The sequence below is a fragment of the Chiloscyllium punctatum genome, chromosome 1, assembly GCF_047496795.1.
Source record: "Chiloscyllium punctatum isolate Juve2018m chromosome 1, sChiPun1.3, whole genome shotgun sequence".
Lineage (NCBI taxonomy): Eukaryota > Metazoa > Chordata > Chondrichthyes > Orectolobiformes > Hemiscylliidae > Chiloscyllium > Chiloscyllium punctatum.
Genome location: NC_092739.1, coordinates 153,580,348 through 153,598,399, shown reverse-complemented (window position 1 = coordinate 153,598,399; position 18,052 = coordinate 153,580,348). Strand labels below are relative to the sequence as shown.

At 41.0% G+C, this 18,052-nt stretch overlaps 1 protein-coding gene across 4 annotated transcripts in view; it reads right to left on the bottom strand.

Moving 5' to 3' along the window:
- Positions 1-3,643: 3,643 nt before the first annotated feature.
- The window catches only part of gfra4a (GDNF family receptor alpha 4a), a 167,333-nt gene continuing 152,924 nt past the window's right edge, over positions 3,644-18,052 (bottom strand). For all 4 annotated transcript variants that reach the window (XM_072577178.1, XM_072577168.1, XM_072577189.1 and 1 more), the window contains 2 exons: positions 17,248-17,411; positions 3,644-5,293 (listed from right to left, as the gene is read on the bottom strand). In XM_072577178.1, coding sequence (XP_072433279.1) covers positions 5,153-5,293; positions 17,248-17,411 — 305 coding nt within the window. In that variant the 3' untranslated portion in view covers positions 3,644-5,152. The remainder of the gene's footprint in view (positions 5,294-17,247; positions 17,412-18,052) is intronic.

Genomic DNA, 18,052 nt, shown 5'->3' with positions numbered 1-18,052 from the left:
TAATGGTAACCATGTAAATTAAAATCCACTTGCCACTCCTCAGCCCATTGGCCCATCTGATCAAGATACCGTTGTCCTCAGTTAACCTTCTACTCGGTCCACTACACTTCAATGTTGGCATCATCTGCAAATTTACTAACCATACCTCCTATGTTCACATCTAGATTAGATTAGATTACTTACAATGTGGAAATAGGCCCTTCAGCCCAACAAGTCTACACCGACCCTCCGAAGGGCAACCCACCCATACCCATTCCCCTACATTTACCCCTTCACCTTACACTAAGGGCAATTTAGCATAGCCAATTCACCTAACCTGCACATCTTTGGACTGTGGGAGGAAACCAGAGCACTTGGAGGAAACCCACGCAGACACAGGGAGAACGTGCAAACTCCACACAGACAGTTGCCCGAGGCAGGAATTGAACCTGGGTCTCTGGCACTGTGATGCAGCAGTGCTAACCACTGTGCTGCCCAATCATTTATAGAATGATGAAAATCAGCATCAATCCTTGTGGCACACTGCTGGTCACAAGTTTCCAGCCTGAAAAGCAACCTTTTATCACCTTATTACCTTTGAGTCAGTTCTGTATCCAAATAACTATTTCTCCCTCTATTCCGTATGATCTAACCTTGCTGAAGAGTCTACCAAGAGGAACCTTGTCAAACGCCTTTCTGAAGTCCATATAGATTGCATCATCACTCTGCCCTCATCAATCCTCTTTGTTATTTCCTCAGAAAACTCAATCAAGTTCATGAGACATGTTTTTCCATGCATAAAGCCATGGCTTTGGTCATTTCCTTATTCCTGGTACCGCTAACAGCTGTTACGGTTTTGCACTGTATGAGAGGTCCCATGACCAAACTCAAACTGCCGGGACATTCCAGGAAGAATAAGGCTCAAAATGGCTATTCCTATATACTGTCACTTAAAAAGTATTCTGGATGAATGTTAGCTCGCTGAGCTGCTTCACTATCATACTAGGTAACATCATCCTTCCTCATCTGCATGTAAGGATACTAGTGACAGTGGGTCATTTCTTTTTGTGGCTAGTTGATGTTCATGTACCCTGGTGTGACCCACTCTCACTGGTATCCTCACATACAGATGAGGAAGGACACAACTTGGACTGGGACAACACATCCACCCTAGGACAAGCCAAACAAGAATTCCTAGAAGCATGGCATTCCAACCAGAATTCTATCAACAAGCAGATCGACTTGGACCTCATTTACCACCCTCTGAGAAAAAGAACAGGAAATTACATCACCAACCCAACGAACCCTAAACACATAAATAGAGTGAGTCACTAACACCAGTGCTTCATTGAAGGCTCATGATGATGTTACCTAGTATGATGAAGCAATGTCTGAAAATGAACCTTCCAGCTCAGTGAACAAACTTATATCCAGAACCTCAACAAGAACTACAAGCCTTCTCAAAACTCGCTAACTTAAAAACTATGATTTAGAAACTGCTTAAAAGGAAATGGATAGTGACATCAACATAATGTGTTGGTATTCCACTTTATTTCTGTTGACTGGCTGACGAGACAGAGAAGAGCAGATAGCTCTGCATGGTGTAAGACCATAAGAATAGGAGCAGAAGGCTGATATTCACCCAATTTTAAAAATCGTTTTGTGGGACTTGGGTGTCACTGGTTGGGTCAGCATTTATTGCCTGGTCGTAATTACCCTTCAGATGGTGAGCTGCCTTCTTGATCTACTGCCATCCATGTAATGCATTGACCCACAATTCCACGTGGGAGGGAATTCCAGAATAATGACCCACCAATACTAAAGAAACCATAATCTATTTCCAAGTCAGGATGGTGAGTAGCTTGTAGGGGATCTTGGAGGAGGTGAATCCCATGGATCTGCTGCCCTTATTCTTTTAGATGGAAGTGGTCATGGGTTCTGAAGGTGCTGTCTGAGAATCAACACTGGGTTTGCACTATCATTCAATGAGACCATAGCTGTCAGATAATCCTCAACTCCACTTTCCTGTCTTTTGCCTGTAACGCTTGAATGTCTTACTGATTTTTTAAAAATCAGGCTCAGAATAGTTTACAAGCCAGTGTCAATAGCTCTCTGGAGTAAAAGAGTCCACAGATTCACTACTCTTAGAGAAGAAATTCCTCCTCATCTGTCCTAACTGAGTGACACAAATTCTGACATTGTGTAAGGTTTGAGTTCATCTCTCCTTCAATGACTGACAATAATGAAGTATACCAAGTAGTTACCATGGATGCAATACTAGGATTATTGCTGCTTGTTGCCCTTGAGGTGGTGGTAACTGACCTTCTTAATTGATGCAGTCCCTTTGCTGAAGGTGCTGCCATAATACTGTCGGGTAAGGCGTTCCAAGATTTTGAACCAGAATTCGAAATTTATTAAAATGGCCCAAAACACACAGGTTATCTATTATCAAAAGCATAATGTTAACAAATCAGTCTTGTTTTAAAAAACACAGATTAAGGCTAAACCTTTGGGACAGATGTGAAAGCAATGCAAAACAAAGTAAATTACAACAAAAATAGACAGGAGGCTCCTCTAATGGTTAGGTCGATTGCATTGATGTACGTGTGAATCAGAGTTATGTGGACCAGATAGGTTACACGATTGATCCTAAAAGCAGTTATGATTTCAGCCAGTGCAGCAGTAAGAAAGAAATTGCATTTATATTGTGCCGTTCACATCCTCAGTATATTCCAAAGCACTTTACATTTTATTAAGTAAAAATAGCTGAAATTGAATAACTGTACACAACAGGTCTAGCAGAATAAACACGATCACTTGGTTCACAACTGCAGATCATTTTCTGAACGATAGTTCAAACTTACCCAGATACCTGGGAAAGTAAAAGCATTCTTCTTGGGAACTGTGGTCACTGTGGATAGGGGTAAGCTATGCGAACTGTCCAAATGATTTTTTTAAAATCACAGAACAATATGCATTTACATAGTACCTGGAGTACAACAAGACATCTACATGTTGTTTGAAAGGAGAGTGAAGCTTACCAAGGCAGAAAGTAGCTTAGTCAATGAGGAAGGAGTTAATGCATACCCTAGAGCCTAGACAATTAAGCTGCAACAATGTTGGGTACAGGAGGTCAGAATTGAAGGAACACAGTTTTTGGAGGATTGCAAGTTACAGGACCAGAGTGGGGAAGGTGATGTGTAGATATGAACAAAAGGATATGCATTTTAAATTTGAGGTTTTATTAGACCAAGAACCAACATAGGTCAGTGAACAGAGCCTCAAATATAAAACAATCCCTCTATAAGGGATGCAAAGTAAGGATAAAACATTAAATATTATCTTTCAATAATGGCATAATTCCTCCTCAACCACCACAGAAAATACAGGGCCTCTACACCTTAACTTTCATGTTGCGGATTTGGAAACTTTAATGGAGTTCCAATAGAATCTAAGATTCCTGTTTAACCATGCTGGGCTAAAAATTGTCAAGCATGTTGCTTGTTTACAAATTCTGATGGAAGTTCTGTCTGGTATCTTCCGTGGTGTAGCAGTTTTGCCTCTGAATCAGACAATACTGGTTAGCTTATCTCTCCACACTACAGGGTCTATGTCTTTACTCCTGATGAAGGGTTTTTGCCCAAAACGTCAATTTTGCTGCTCCTTGGATGCTGCCTGAACTGCTGTGCTCTTCCAGCACCACTAATCCAGAATACTGGTTCAAGGCCCACTTCAGAATCTTCAGCACAAAAACCTAGGCTGACAGCCTGGTACAGTACAGAGAGAAAACTGCATTTTGGAGGAGACATTAAACTGAGGGCTAGTCATGCAATCCCATGGGACTATTTCATATGGATTAATCTGTGTCGTTCTCAAAACTTATCCCTTCATGTTCACAAAAATTAAACCTGATTTGTTATCATAAAGTTTCACTTGGCATTTCTTAAACTGTAACAATGGCCATGTTTCAAAAAATACTTATTTACTTACTTGCATGCAATGCACATTTGGACATCCTGAGGTTGTGGAAGGTATTATATAAATGCAAGCTTCTATTTTCTGTTGTAAGTGGTTGTTTAGAAGTCTAAAATTACTGCAACATTTTCTTTAGGAAGATAATGCTGCCTTTCAGAAGTGGATACTTGGAGGAGAGAGTTGAGATGTCCTGAAAAGATGTCTCTAGCTTTGCTGAGAACCATCAGGCGTGTGCCAACACTGACTAAAGTCTGAAACATTGGAAATTATTTCTCCCTCAGTTCCCTGTGGTACCGAGAGCTGCCTGTGGACCATGAACGGAGGAACTAAAAGGCAATTTGTGAACAACGAACGCGCCACACCCCCTCCTAGACTCAGGACTTCCACTAACATTTGACGAGGAACCACCAGTTTGAATCCGCACCCCTATAGTTTATACGAATATGGAGATCGACCTTGAACATCTCAAAGTGGGTGTGGAAGCTTAACCTTTGTAAAAACTGGGGGGGGGGGGGGTGGAAAAAAATTGCAGCGAATTAAGTACCTCCAAAAATCAATGAAAAGGGAATGAGCTTTGGGTTGTCCTGCTGAGGGGGGGGGGGGGGGGGGGAATAGTCTCCTTCCCCATTCGGACAAGGTAAAGTTTAAACTGGTTACTTAGGTACTGCCTTTTCTGAAAATAAACATCCTTACGCTCAGAAGACGGCGCATTCATTTGTTGAAACTTCTCCAGGATCCATCCTTGCTATTGTTGGGGGTATATGTGTGTGTGTGGTGTGTGTGGTTTTGTTTTGATTGACAATGACTGTTATCACCTGACACCAACGTCTCCCCGGTAACGTGTCCGTTGTCAGGGTGCTTCCCCGCCGGAAGTGCGCGTCGCGAAATGAATTCCCCTCCCGCTTTCCCCCCGCCCCCATTTTAACGGCCGAAGTGTGCGTCGCAGAATGTCTTCCCCACCCCCGGCAGAAGGGTTTCCGGCCTCGCTCAGTTTTCGACAGAGGAAACAAGATGGCGCCTGGACAGCACAATATCTCTCGTGTCCTTCGTGTTAAAATCCCCCACCCCCCACTCCTCCCCTTCCCCCCCACCCCCGGCCAGGGAGAGAGCTGGATGAAGTTTATTTAATAATACATTGGTGTTTTGTGTGAGCGTGGAGAGAGAGAGAGAGATGGATCTGTCCAGCCTCTTGGATTGTTCACATTGTAAAGTGGAGGTGGAAGGAGGCGAGCAGGAGGCCCCAGACCAGCTCCGCTTGGCTGCCCACAGCCACCGCCAGGCCCAAGGCCTCGGAGGCCGAGCGTGTCGACTCTCTCCACAGTGGTCTCTCGTCAGCGACCTGCAAAGAGAGACCAGAAGACATGATCATTCGTGCAGCACAGAAAGAGAGCATGCACCCATCATGAACTTATAATTCCACTCCTCCACCTGTGAATAAAATCAAGTTAGGGCATGTTTTCCTTTTGCAAATACAATTGGGAGATGCTGGAGAAGAAGTATTGTGTTTACGGATTCAGTAATCTGGAGACCAGTGTTCAAATTCCACCTAGGCAGATGGTGGTGCATAAATTTAAAATTTGATGAGAATATGGAATTGGAAGCTTGTCTTAGTCATTGTGACCATGAAGCTACCAATGATTGTCTTTAAAAACCCATTGGGTTTGCAATGCCCATCTGGTGTAACCTACATACCATTCCAAATCCATCAATGTCATTGAATCTTTACTGCCATCTGAAATGGCCCAGCACATCATTCATTTCTAGGGTAATTAGAGGTGGATAATAAATATTGCTCTTGCCAGCAACATCCACATGCCAAGAAATAGAGTCATAGAGATGTACAGCATGGAAACAGACCCTTTGGTCCAACTTCTCCATGCCCACCAGATATCCCAACACAATCCAGTCCCACCAGCCAGCACCTGGCCCATATCACTCCAAACCCTTCCTATTCATATACCCATCCAGATGCCTTTTAAATGTTGCAATCGTACGCCACAACTTCCTCAGACAACTCATTCCATACACGTACCACCCTCTATGTGGAAAAAGTTGCCCCTTGTCTCTCTCATATCTATTGACTAGCCAAGAGGAAAAGGGAAGCGTACATAAGGTCCAGGCAGCTAAGAACAGAACAGGCTTTGGAGGAGTATCGGGAGAGTAGGACCAGTCTTAAACGAGGAATCAAGCAGGCTAAAAGGGGTCATGAAATAGCTTTAGCGAGCAGAATTAAGGAAATTCCCAAAGCCTGTTATTCTTGTATAAGAAGCAAGCAGGTAACTAGAGAAAGGATTGGTCCACTAAATGATAAGGAAGGCTGTGTGTCGAACCTGAGCAAATGGGTGAGATTCTGAATGATTACTTTGCATCAGTTTTCACTGAGGAGAGGGACATGATGAATTTTGAGATGAGAGATAAAGGTTTGATTACTCTGGATCACGTTGACGTAAGTAGGGAAGAGGTGTTGGGTAGGCGAGAGGTTATTAAGGTGGACAAATCCCCAGGACCGGATGGGATCTATCCCAGGTTGCTGAGGGAGGCGAGAGAGGAAATAGCTGGGGCCCTGACACATACATATCTTGCAGCATCCTTAAAGACAGGTGAGGTGTTGGAGGACTGGAAGGTTGCTCATATTGTCCCCCTGTACAAGAAGGGTAGTAGGGATATTCCGGATAACTACAGACCAGTGAGCCTGACATTAGTGGTAGGAAAGTTGCTGGAGAAGGTACTGAGGGATAAAATCTATTTATATTTGGAAATGAATGGGCTTATCAGTGATAGGCAACATGGTTTTATGTGGGGGAGATTGTGCCTTACCAACCTAATGGAGTTCTTTGAGGAAGTGACCAAGTTGATAGATGAAGGAAGGGCTATAGATGTCATATACATGGTCTTTAGTAAGGCATTTGATAAGGTTCCCCATGGTAATCTAATGGAGAAGGTGAAGTGTGCAGGATGTTCCAGCTAGGTGGATAAAGAACTGATTGAGCAACAGGAGACAGAGAGTAGTAGTTGAAGGGAGTTTCTCGAAATGGAGAAAGGTGACCAGTGGTGTTCCATAGGGATCAGTGCTGGGGCCACTGTTGTTTGTGATATACATAAATGATCTGGAAGAGAGCACTGTTGGTATGATCAGCAAATTTGCAGATGGCACGAAGATTGATGGAGTAGCAGAAAGCATAGGGGACTGTCAAAGAATACAGGGGAATACAGATAGACTGGAGAGTTGGGTGGAGAAGTGGCAGATGGAGTTCAATCCAAGCAAATGTGAGGTGATGCATTTTGGGAAGTTAATTCTGGAGTGAATTACACACAAAATGAAGAACCTTGGGAAAAGTTGATGAGCAGAGAGATCTGGGAGTTCAGGACCATTGTACCCTGAAGGTTGCTGCATTGGTGGATAGAGTGGTTAAGAAGGCATATGGTTTGCTTGCCTTCATCGGACAAGGTATTGAGTATAAAAGCTGGCAGGTCATGCTAAAATTGTACAAGACATTGGTCCGGCTGCATTTAGAATATTGTGTACAGTTCTGGTCGCCACATTGCCAAAAGGATGTGGACGTTTTGGAGAGGGTGCAGAGAAGGCTTACAAGGATGTTGCCTGATATGGAAGATGCTAGCTATGAGGAGAGGTTGAGTAGATTAGATTGTTTTCATTAGAGAAAAGGAGATTAAGGGGGACTCTGATTGAGGTCTATAAAATCATGAAGGGTATAGACAGGGTAGATAGAGATGAGCTTTTTCTCAGGGTGAAGGATTCAATAACAAGAGGTCATGCTTTTAAGGTGGGAGGTGAAAAATTTAAGGGGGATATACGCGGCGAGTACTTCACACAGAGGGTGGTGGGTGTCTGGAACGCATTGCCAGCAGAGGTGGTAGGGGCAGGCATGGTAAATTCATTTAAGATGTGTCTGGACAAATGCATGATAGGTGGGGAGCAGAGGGATACAGATGCTTAGGAATTGGGCGACAGGTTTAGACAGTGGATTTGGATTGGCTCAGGCTTGAAAGGGCGAAGGGCCTGTTCCTGGGCTGTAAATTTTCTTTGTTCTATTCCCTCTCACCCTTAACCTATCCCTTCTATTTCTGGACTCCCCCACCCCAGGGAAAATACTTTGTCTATTTATCCTATCCATGCCCCTAATGATTTTCTAAACCTCTCTAAGGTCACCCCTCAGCCTCTGATGCTCCAGAGAAAACAGTCCCAGCCTATTCAACCTCCTTACAGCTCAAATCCTCCAACTCTGGCAACATCCTTGTAAATCTTTTCTGAACCCTTTCAAGTTTCACAACATCCTTCTGATAGGAAGGAGACCAGATTTGCACACCCTATACCAAAAGTGGCCTAACCAATGTCTTGTACAGCCACAACGTGACCTCCCAACTCCTGTACTCAATACTCTGACCAATAAAGGAAAACATACCAAACACCTTCTTCACTATCCTATCTACCTGCGACTCCACTTTCAAGGAGCTATGAACCTGCACTCCAAGGACTCTTCACTCAGCAACACTCCCCAGGACCTTTTCATTAAGTGTATAAGTTCTGCTAAAATTTGCTTTCCAAAAATGCAGCACTTCAGATTTATCTAAATTAAACTCCATCTGCCACTTTTCAGCCCATTGACCCATCTGATCAAAATCCCATTATAATCTGAGATAATCTTCTTTGCTGTCCACTATACCTTTAATTTTGGTATCATCCGCAAACTTACTAATTGTATCTCCTATGTTCCCATCCAAATCATTTCTATAAATGATGAAAAGTAGAGGACCCAGCACCGATCCTTGTGGCACTCCACTGGTCACAGGTCTCCAGTCTGAAAAACAACCATCCACCACCACCTTTGAGCCAGTTATCCGTAAGAATAATAGGGTGGTTATGGTAGGGGATTTTAACTTTCCAAAGGTCTTCTACCTTTGAGCCAGTTCTGTATCCAAATGGCTAATTCTATATAGAGTTTATAAAGTCTATAGTTCTCTATAGAGAGTTAGGGAGGAATTTAAAAAGGAGATCCTCCAGAGTAGTAATATCTGGATTACTCCCGGTGCTCGAGCTAGTGAGGGTAGGAATAGGAGGATAGAGCACATGAATGCACAGCTGAGCAACTAATGTATGGGAGAAGGGTTCACATTTTTGGATCATTGGAATCTCTTCTGGTGTAGAAGCGACCTGTACAAGAAGGACAGATTGTACCTGAATAATATATTGGCAGGGAGATTTGCTAGAGCTGCTGAAGAGGATTTAAACTTTTAAGGTCGGTGTGGGAGATAGTGAGGAAAGAGATCAATCTGAGACTGTTACAGTTGAGAAAAAAAAAGCCAGTCAAACAGTCAAGGCAGGCAGGGACAAAGCAGAGAACAAGGTTGGACTGATATATTAAACTGCATTTATTTCAATGCAAGAAGCCTAATAGGGAAGACAGATGAACTCAGGGCATGGCTAGGAACATAGGACTGGGATATCATAGCAATTACAGAAACATGGCTTAGGGATAGACAGGACTGGCAGCTTAATGTTCCAGGATACAAATGCTGCAGGAAGGACAGAAAGAGAGGAAGGGGAGTGGCATTTTTGATAAGGGATAGCATTACAGCTGTACTGAGGGAGGATATTCCCGGAAATGCATCCAAGGAAGTTATTTGGGCTGAACTGAGAAATAAAGGGATGATCACCTTATTGGGATTGTATTACAGACCCCCTAATAGTCAGAGGGAAATTGAGAAACATTTGGTTATCCGTAAGAATAATAGGGTGGTTATGGTCGGGAATTTTAACTTTCCAAACATAGACTGGGACTGCCATAGTGTTAAGGGTTTAGATGGAGAAGAATTTGCTAAGTGTGAAGAAAATTTTCTGATTCAAATAATAAAAAGTCTTTTTTGAATGTTGGCATACATCTGCCCATTTCTCTCGTGCATTTATCTATTAGTTTCCCTTGTCTTCTGGTTCCAAAAAGTCTGAAATTATCACTCAAAAAGCTGGAACTTTATTGCATGTATGCATGGCTATGGGCTAATGGGACATGGAGAAATGAGGACTGCAGATGCTGAAGATCAGAGTCTGGTACTGGAAAAGCACAGCAGGTCAGGTAGCATCCAAGGACCATCGATGTTTCGGCATAAGCCCTGAAAGTGTGGATTGTCGTGCTCCTCGGATGCTGCCTAATCTGCTGTGCTTTTCCTGTGCCACACATTTTGGCCAATGAGACATTATTACTAAAGACTGCAGCAAGGTAATGAAGGGTAACATCCTAGGGTTCGCATAACTACCAGCAGTTCCTAGCTTTACATGAATAAAATAACAGTATCACATCACCCTTAAAAAATACAGTCCCTCTATCTCAGCAACTATTCCAATGATTAATTTTTTTCTCAGTATAAACAATTGGTAATCAACATTTATAAATAAATAAAATAAACCCTTTTTAATAGCTTTTTCTGTCAAATCAACATTATTCACAGTATCACTGAAGGTAAGATGTGTCACCAACCTATAATGTAATGGGCGGCACAGTGGCACAGTGGTTAGCACTGCTGCCTCACAGCGCCAGAGACCCGTTTCAATTCCCACCTTGGGCGACTGACTGTGTGGAGTTTGCGCATTCTCCCCGTGTCTGCGTGGGTTTCCTCCGGGTGCTCCGGTTTCCTCCCACAGTCCAAAGATGTGCAGGTCAGGTGAATTGGCCATGCTAAATTGCCCGTAGTGTTAGGTAAAGGGGTAAATGTACAGGAAGGGGTGGGTTACGCTTCGGTGGGTCGGTGTGGACTTGTAGGGCCGAAGGGCCTGTTTCCACACTGTAAGTAATCTAATCTAATCTAAGTAATTTGGCATTCATTGCTCTCAACATCGAGTTGCAAGCTGCACAGTTGATGCAATGTATTTTTATAATCTGGTTATGGATAATTAATATTTAAGAATAAATCAAAATATGGCATTTTAACCAAGAGAACTACAGTATGGCACAAGATTTTACTTTTAAGTAAAATTGTCACTATTAAGTTAATACAATTTATATCTATAATATGTATATTATTTACAGGTTTATCCTTACTTGTACTAATATATTTTTTAAGATTACACATAAATTTGTAAAGTTATTGCTATAGGACCAGCCCCAGAAGTACGTCACAGTACTCTAGAGAATTCTTTTCGACTCCAGCTATTCTCAGATAAAACTTTTACTTACCATCTCTTGACTCTGGATGCCTCAATTTTAAAACAGGGAAATCTTGCACCTTCAGTTCTCTCACAAAATTTAAACTGAGATTAATATTCACTTGTTATAACGTTAGCTGCTGTTCTCATAAAATTTAGACCATAAGACATAGGAGTGGAAGTAAGGCCATTCGGCCCATCGAGTCCACTCCGCCATTCAATCATGGCTGATGGGCATTTCAACTCCACTTACCCGCATTCTCCCCGTAGCCCATAATTCCTTGTGACATCAAGAATTTATCAATCTCTGCCTTGAAGACATTTAGCGTCCCGGCCTCCACTGCACTCCACGGCAATGAATTCCACAGGCCCACCACTCTCTGGCTGAAGAAATGTCTCCGCATTTCTGTTCTGAATTTACCCCCTTTAATTCTAAGGCTGTGTCCACAGGTCCTAGTCTCCTCGCCTAATGGAAACAATTTCCTAGCGTCCACCCTCTCCAAGCCATGTATTATATTGTAAGTTTCTATTAGATCTCCCCTTAATCTTCTAAACTCCAATGAATACAATCCCAGGATCCTCAGCTGTTCCTCATATGTTAGACCTACCATTCCAGGGGTCATCCGTGTGAATCTCCGCTGGACACGCTCCAGTGCCAGTATGTCCTTCCTGAGGTGTGGGGACCAAAACTGGACACAATACTCCAAATGGGGCCTAACCAGAGCTTTATAAAGTCTCAGTAGCACAACGGTGCTTTTATATTCCAACTGTCTTGAGATAAATGACAACACTGCATTCACTTTCTTAATCACGGACTCAACCTGCATGTTTACCTTTAGAGAATCCTCGACTAGCACTCCCAGTTCCCTTTGTACTTTGGCTTTATTAATTTTCTCACCGTTTAGAAAGTATTCCATGCTTGTATTCTTTTTTCCAAAGTGCAAGACCTCGCATTTGCTCACATTGAATTCCATCAGCCATTTCCTGGACCACTCTCCCAAACTGTCTAGATCCTTCTGCAGCCTCCCCACTTCCTCAGTACTACCTGCCTATCCACCTAACTTTGTATCATCGGCAAACTTCGCTAGAATGCCCCCAGTCCCTTCATCCAGATCATTAATATATCACGTGAACTAAGGGAAATGTAGTAATCTTGAGTTTACACGTCAACTTGAGTACCAGTTCTTGAGAGGAAGAGTTCCTGGAATATGTTTGAGAGTTCTCTGGAGAGATATGTTGAGTGACTGTCTTGCCACAGGCTATTTTAGAATTAGTTTTATTCAATGAGAAAAGACAAATGAATAATCTTGTAGAATAACCTTTAGGAAATGGTGGCCATAGTATGTTAGAATTTTCCATTAAATTTGAAAGAAAAGATGCAGTTCAATGTGAAACTAGTGTTTCAAGTCTAAATTATAGTGAATATTAAAGTATGTGGAGGACTTTACCTGGGGTCACTTGGAAAATATACATTGAATAGTTTGACAATAGATAGGCAATGGCTGGTATTTAGATACTATATTATTTGACAGTAGTGTTTTTTTTTAAGGCAAAACTTTTTTTTAGTGTTTTAAGGCAAAACTACCCAATAAAAAAGCCAAGAGAAACGTAAATAAGGGAAGTCAAAGATAATGTTAAATCAGAAGAGACTTATAAACTACCAAAAAAGAATTGTGAGGCTGAGGATTGGGAGAGATTTATATTTTAAGACGAAGAAGTTAATGAAGAAAGAGAATTTGAATGTAAGCTAGCAAGATGCATAGAAACAGACTACAAACGTCTATAGTTATGGAGTCACAGAGCCATACAACACGGTAACAGACCTTTTCGGTCGAACTAGTCCATGCTGACCATAATCCCAAACTGAACGAGTCCCATCTGCCTGTGTATGGCTCATATCCCTCCAAACATTCATTATTCATTTGCTTATTTAAATGTCTTGTAAATGTTGTAACGTACCAGCATCCACACTTCCTTTGGAATGTCATTTCACATACAAACCACTCAAAAGAAAAAGATTATCCTCGTGTCTTTTTTAAAATCTTTCTCCTCTCACCTTAAAAATATGCCCTCTAGTCTTCAAATCCCCATCCTAGAGAAAAGACACATTCCATTCTCCTTATCAATGCCCCTCATGATTTTAGAAACCTCCATAAGGCCATCCCTCAACCTCCTATGTTCCAATGAAAAATGTCCCAGTGTTGCCCCATAATGCAAACCCTCTATTCTTGGCAACATCCTGGTAAATCACTCTCTATCTTAATAATATCCTTTCTGTAGCAAGGCAACCAGAACTGGACACAACACTCCAGGAGAGATCTCATCAATACCTGTACAACCTCAATGTAACGTCCCAACTCCTATACTCAAAGGTCTGAGCGACAAAGGCAAACCACTTTCTTAAACCTTGTAAACCTTATTAACCATCGTATCCATATATGATGCAAACTTCAAAGAATTATGCACCTGAACCCCTACGTCTCTCTGTTCTACAACAGATTAATTATAAGTGTACTGTTCTTGTTTGTTTTACCAAAATGCAATACCTCGCAATTATCCAAATTAAACTCCATCTGCCACTCTTCAGCCTATTAACCCAATTGATCAAGATCTCTTTGTAATCTTAGATAACATTCTTTACTGGCCACTATACCTCCAATTTTGGTATTATGTGCACACTTACTAACCATGCCTTCTATTACTGTGTGCAGTTTTGGTCTCCCTACCTAAGAAATGATGTACTTACCATAGAGGGAGTGCAGAGGAGGTTCACTCAGTTGATGTCAGAGATGGCAGGACTGCCTTATGAAGAGAGATTGGCTTAACTGGACTTTATTCACTAGAGTTTACAAGGATGAGAGGAGATTCAATTGAAATAACAGGGCTGGATGAACTAGATGCAGCAAGTATGTTTCCCCTGATTGGGGATTCTAGAACAAAGGGGCACAGTCTCAGGATACGGGGTAGACCATTTAGGAGTGAAATGAGGAAATATTTCTTGATTCAGAAGGGTAGTAAATCTGTGGAATCCTCTACCACAGAAAGCTGTGAAGGCCATGTCACTGAATGTATGCAAGATAACGATAGATAAGTTTATAGATTTTAAAAGCATTAATGGGTATGGGATAAAAAGGCGAGAATATGACATGAGCCATAATCATATTGACAGAGCAGGTTCAAAGTGTTGAATGGCCTCCTCCTACACCTAGTTTCTATGATTTTATGATCCCTTGTTCTCCTAAGTGCTCTGACTAGTTGGACTGCTGCTGTTAACAGTTCAGTCCAAGTCACTGAATCTGGAGAACCTTCCTAACCTGCACAGCTCAGTCAAACACTCAGATAGTGAAATTAACCACTGACCAATTTGAAATACTGGAGAACAGAGTACAATATGTGAAAAAAAAACAAATTCTGGAAATCTGCCAAAAATGAAGATCAGGCTTGTGATGTTTAACTGACCTTTCAATTTCTGGTGTATACTTTTCTGTTGTAATTGTTAACACCATCTGATCAATGTGAATGATTGCCTAATTTTAAAATGGACAATCTAAGTGCAAGGAACTATATGCACAATCTTAGGAATTTTTAAATGAAAATATGTCACTAAATAGCCCAATTTATCCTAACATTAAAGCAACTTTGCAAGCTAATTTACTGGCAATATTTGATTGGCACTGTTGAAAGCAGTGAGCTTTATAGTATATCCTATTTGGAAGTTTCAAACCTTGCTGTCCTTCATAAGCTCTCGTTTGACTTGATTGATAAGCCATTCAACTTAGTGTTTTCCACAGTTCTTTTACAATATTCTTTGGCCTCAATTTATTTCTTCGTGATAAGCATAGACAGGCTGTGACTGCAGTGTGTTAGTGATATAATCAGTTCCTCCATTTCCAATTCACTTTAATAGAATGTGGATGAGTCCCATTTTAAACACATTTTCTACTCAAAGCCTAATAATTTCATTTTGGTTTTCAGTTCTATTGTTGACACCCTAAGGGACTCGATTCCCTCCTTTTCTCTTGTGATCTGTCTTTGTTTCCAATGCTCCTGGTTCTAGCATTTAATGCACTAGAATACGGTGTATCATTACTGTTGTTTTACAATAGTGAATGAGTTAGAGTAATAACATACAGAGTCTCAGTTTCTATTTCGTCATGGCAGTTAAAGAATATGACTTTTAAAAACACAGACATAAAAAGCTGACAGCAATAAAAATGAACCCTCCGGGTTTGACATAAAAGTCTAACTAGTTCATCGATTCTCCTTAGGAAATTAAATCTGCTGTCCTTGTTTGAAATGGGACTTCATACCAATACTGTTGATCCTTCCTTCTGAAGCAGCCAAGCAAGGGTCTCTGTATCAAATCATTTACAATTTTAGAAAAGTATTTAACTATCATCCAGTTAGTTTGACATCTGTTATTGGGAAAGTGATGTAACAGCAGAGCACTGTGGAATGCATAATATGATAAAACTGAGTCAACATAGCTTCACAAAGGGGAAATCATTCCCAACAAAGTTGCTTACTTGAAGAAGTAGCCAGCAGGATAGATAAAAGGAAAGCAGTAGATGGAATATATTTGGATTTTCAGAAGTTGGTTGCTAGGGAACTATAGGTTAGGATACTTCATAAGATATTGCTGTTGGAAATATTTATTAGCATGGATAGAGGATTGGCTAACCAATAGAAGGCAAAGTTGTGAGGGGGCGTGGGGGGCATTTTCAGGATGGGAATATTCAAATAGTATAGTGTAAAGGGGTCACAGTTGCTGGGGGCCACAGTTATTTACAATATATATTAATGATTTGGATGAGAAATATGAATGCATTTTTGCCCAGTTTGTGAATGACAAAAATAGGTGGGAAGGCAAGTGGTGAGGATGACTCACAGAGTCTACAGTGAAATACAGATAGTTTAAGAGAATGGGCAAAAACTTGGCAGGTGGAATGTAATGTGGGGAAATTTTTGGTTATGCATTTTGGCAAGATAAATTGAGGAGCTGAATATTATTTGAATGGAGAAAGCATAAAGCTACAGAAGAGTATATGAATCACAATCGACAAGCTTTGAAGTTTAGTAGATGGCCAACAGAGAATAATGGTCTTCATTTTTTTTAAAAAGGGGTTTAATAGTCGGGCGATTTTGCTAAAATTATACCAGTCACTAGGCAGACTACAGCTGAAACAGTGTGAACAGTTTTGCAGTCTTTATCTAATGGAAGATATAGTTGCATCAAAAGCAGTCAAGAGAAGGCTCACAAGGTGATCCCAAGTGAGAAGGGACTGTTGAACGAGAATAGATTGGGCCTCTCTCATTGGAATTGAGAGGAATATGAGGCAACTTTATAAAAGCATACAAGATTCTTAGAAGACTTAACAGAGTTTGAAGGTTGTTTCCCCTTGTGGGAGAGTCTAGGACCAGAGAGCATAATTACGAATTTAGGGATCACTCATTTAAGTTGGAGATAAGGAGGAATTTCTTCTCTGTGGAATTCTTTACCATGGATGGATTTTGAGAGTGTGTTGGTAAGTACATTCAAGGCTAAGATAGACAGATTTTAACCAATAAATGAATCAAGGATTATGGGGAAAAGGCAAGAAAGTGGAGTAATACCGCTTTTCATTTCTTTTGTATGTAATTAACATTTATAGAACATATAGAACATTACAGTGCAGTACAGGCCCTTTGGCCTTCAATGTTGCGCCGACCTGTCATACCAATCTGAAGCCCATCTAACCTACACTATTCTTTTGTTAAATGTGTCTTAACAATCTCTGGTGAGTATGTTCAGTGATTAACCTCCATGGCAAACAAAAAGAAAAATCAAATTTATAATCGACAAAGTCAAGTCTAACTCTGGGATATGAATTACCCAGTAACATCATCAGCTACAGTCATAATCTGACAAAAACAGCCTCACACTATGTTCCAGTCATATTCTCACTATCCCTGACAAACAAGAATCCACTACAAACCTAGTTATCAATAAGAAGAATCCTGGCTGATTTCTTCCCCTTCCTGAAGACAGGGATGCTTTAATTTGAGTTTATTTACTTCAGCAAACACCGAAATTAAAATATGCTCGTCTGTGCAGTAAGAGGACATTTCGTTTCTTTGCTACATTCTATTCCTACCTGTGTAGTTAGTGATGGGTCAAACATATTTTCATCTAAGTGTGAAAGTTCTGTGTCATTTGAATGTTTGTCCATTCTGGTCTGCGATGTGGGGAGAGTTGACTGTTGAACACTGGAGCCTGTGTTAAGATCGGTCCCATTTCCAAATGCTTGAAATGCATTCTCTGTAAATAAAGGGAAAAAAAAGATAGGTTTAAACCCATGAAGTACAGGATCTCAGTGTTGATTCATTATTCTATTTGAAGTACTTATCTATTTTCAGAAGATGCTGCAACACAACATTTTCAGTTTTAACCCATTTGCTCAATTACTGTACAATTCAATAAAGTAAGATCAGAGGACTGTGGATGCTAGGAATCTGAAATAAATATAGAAAGTTTGCTGGAGAGACGGGCATCATCTGTGGAGAGAGAAACAGAGTTAACATTTTGAATCCAGAATGACTCTTCTTCAGAAAGGAGTAAAGGTGATTTAGATTTAATATCTGAAGAAGAGTCATTCACATCGGACAAGAAACATTGCCTCATATATTGTAGCAGTACATATGTTATTAAAATCTACACTTCCATGTCAAGCAACATATTGGAATGCTGGAAAATCAGCAGGATCTTTGGAATGAGAAACAGTTTGTATTTCAGATCAACATCAACTTTTTAATCTACGTGCTATCTCTTGTCAAGATCATCTGAACATATGGTCAGTTTTCACCTGTAGACTTGGTGACATCCAAATCTACCTGACCACCATTCTCTTGCTGCCTTTTTTGTCTGACTGCTTGAACCACAGCTAGATCAGATTGAGTAGA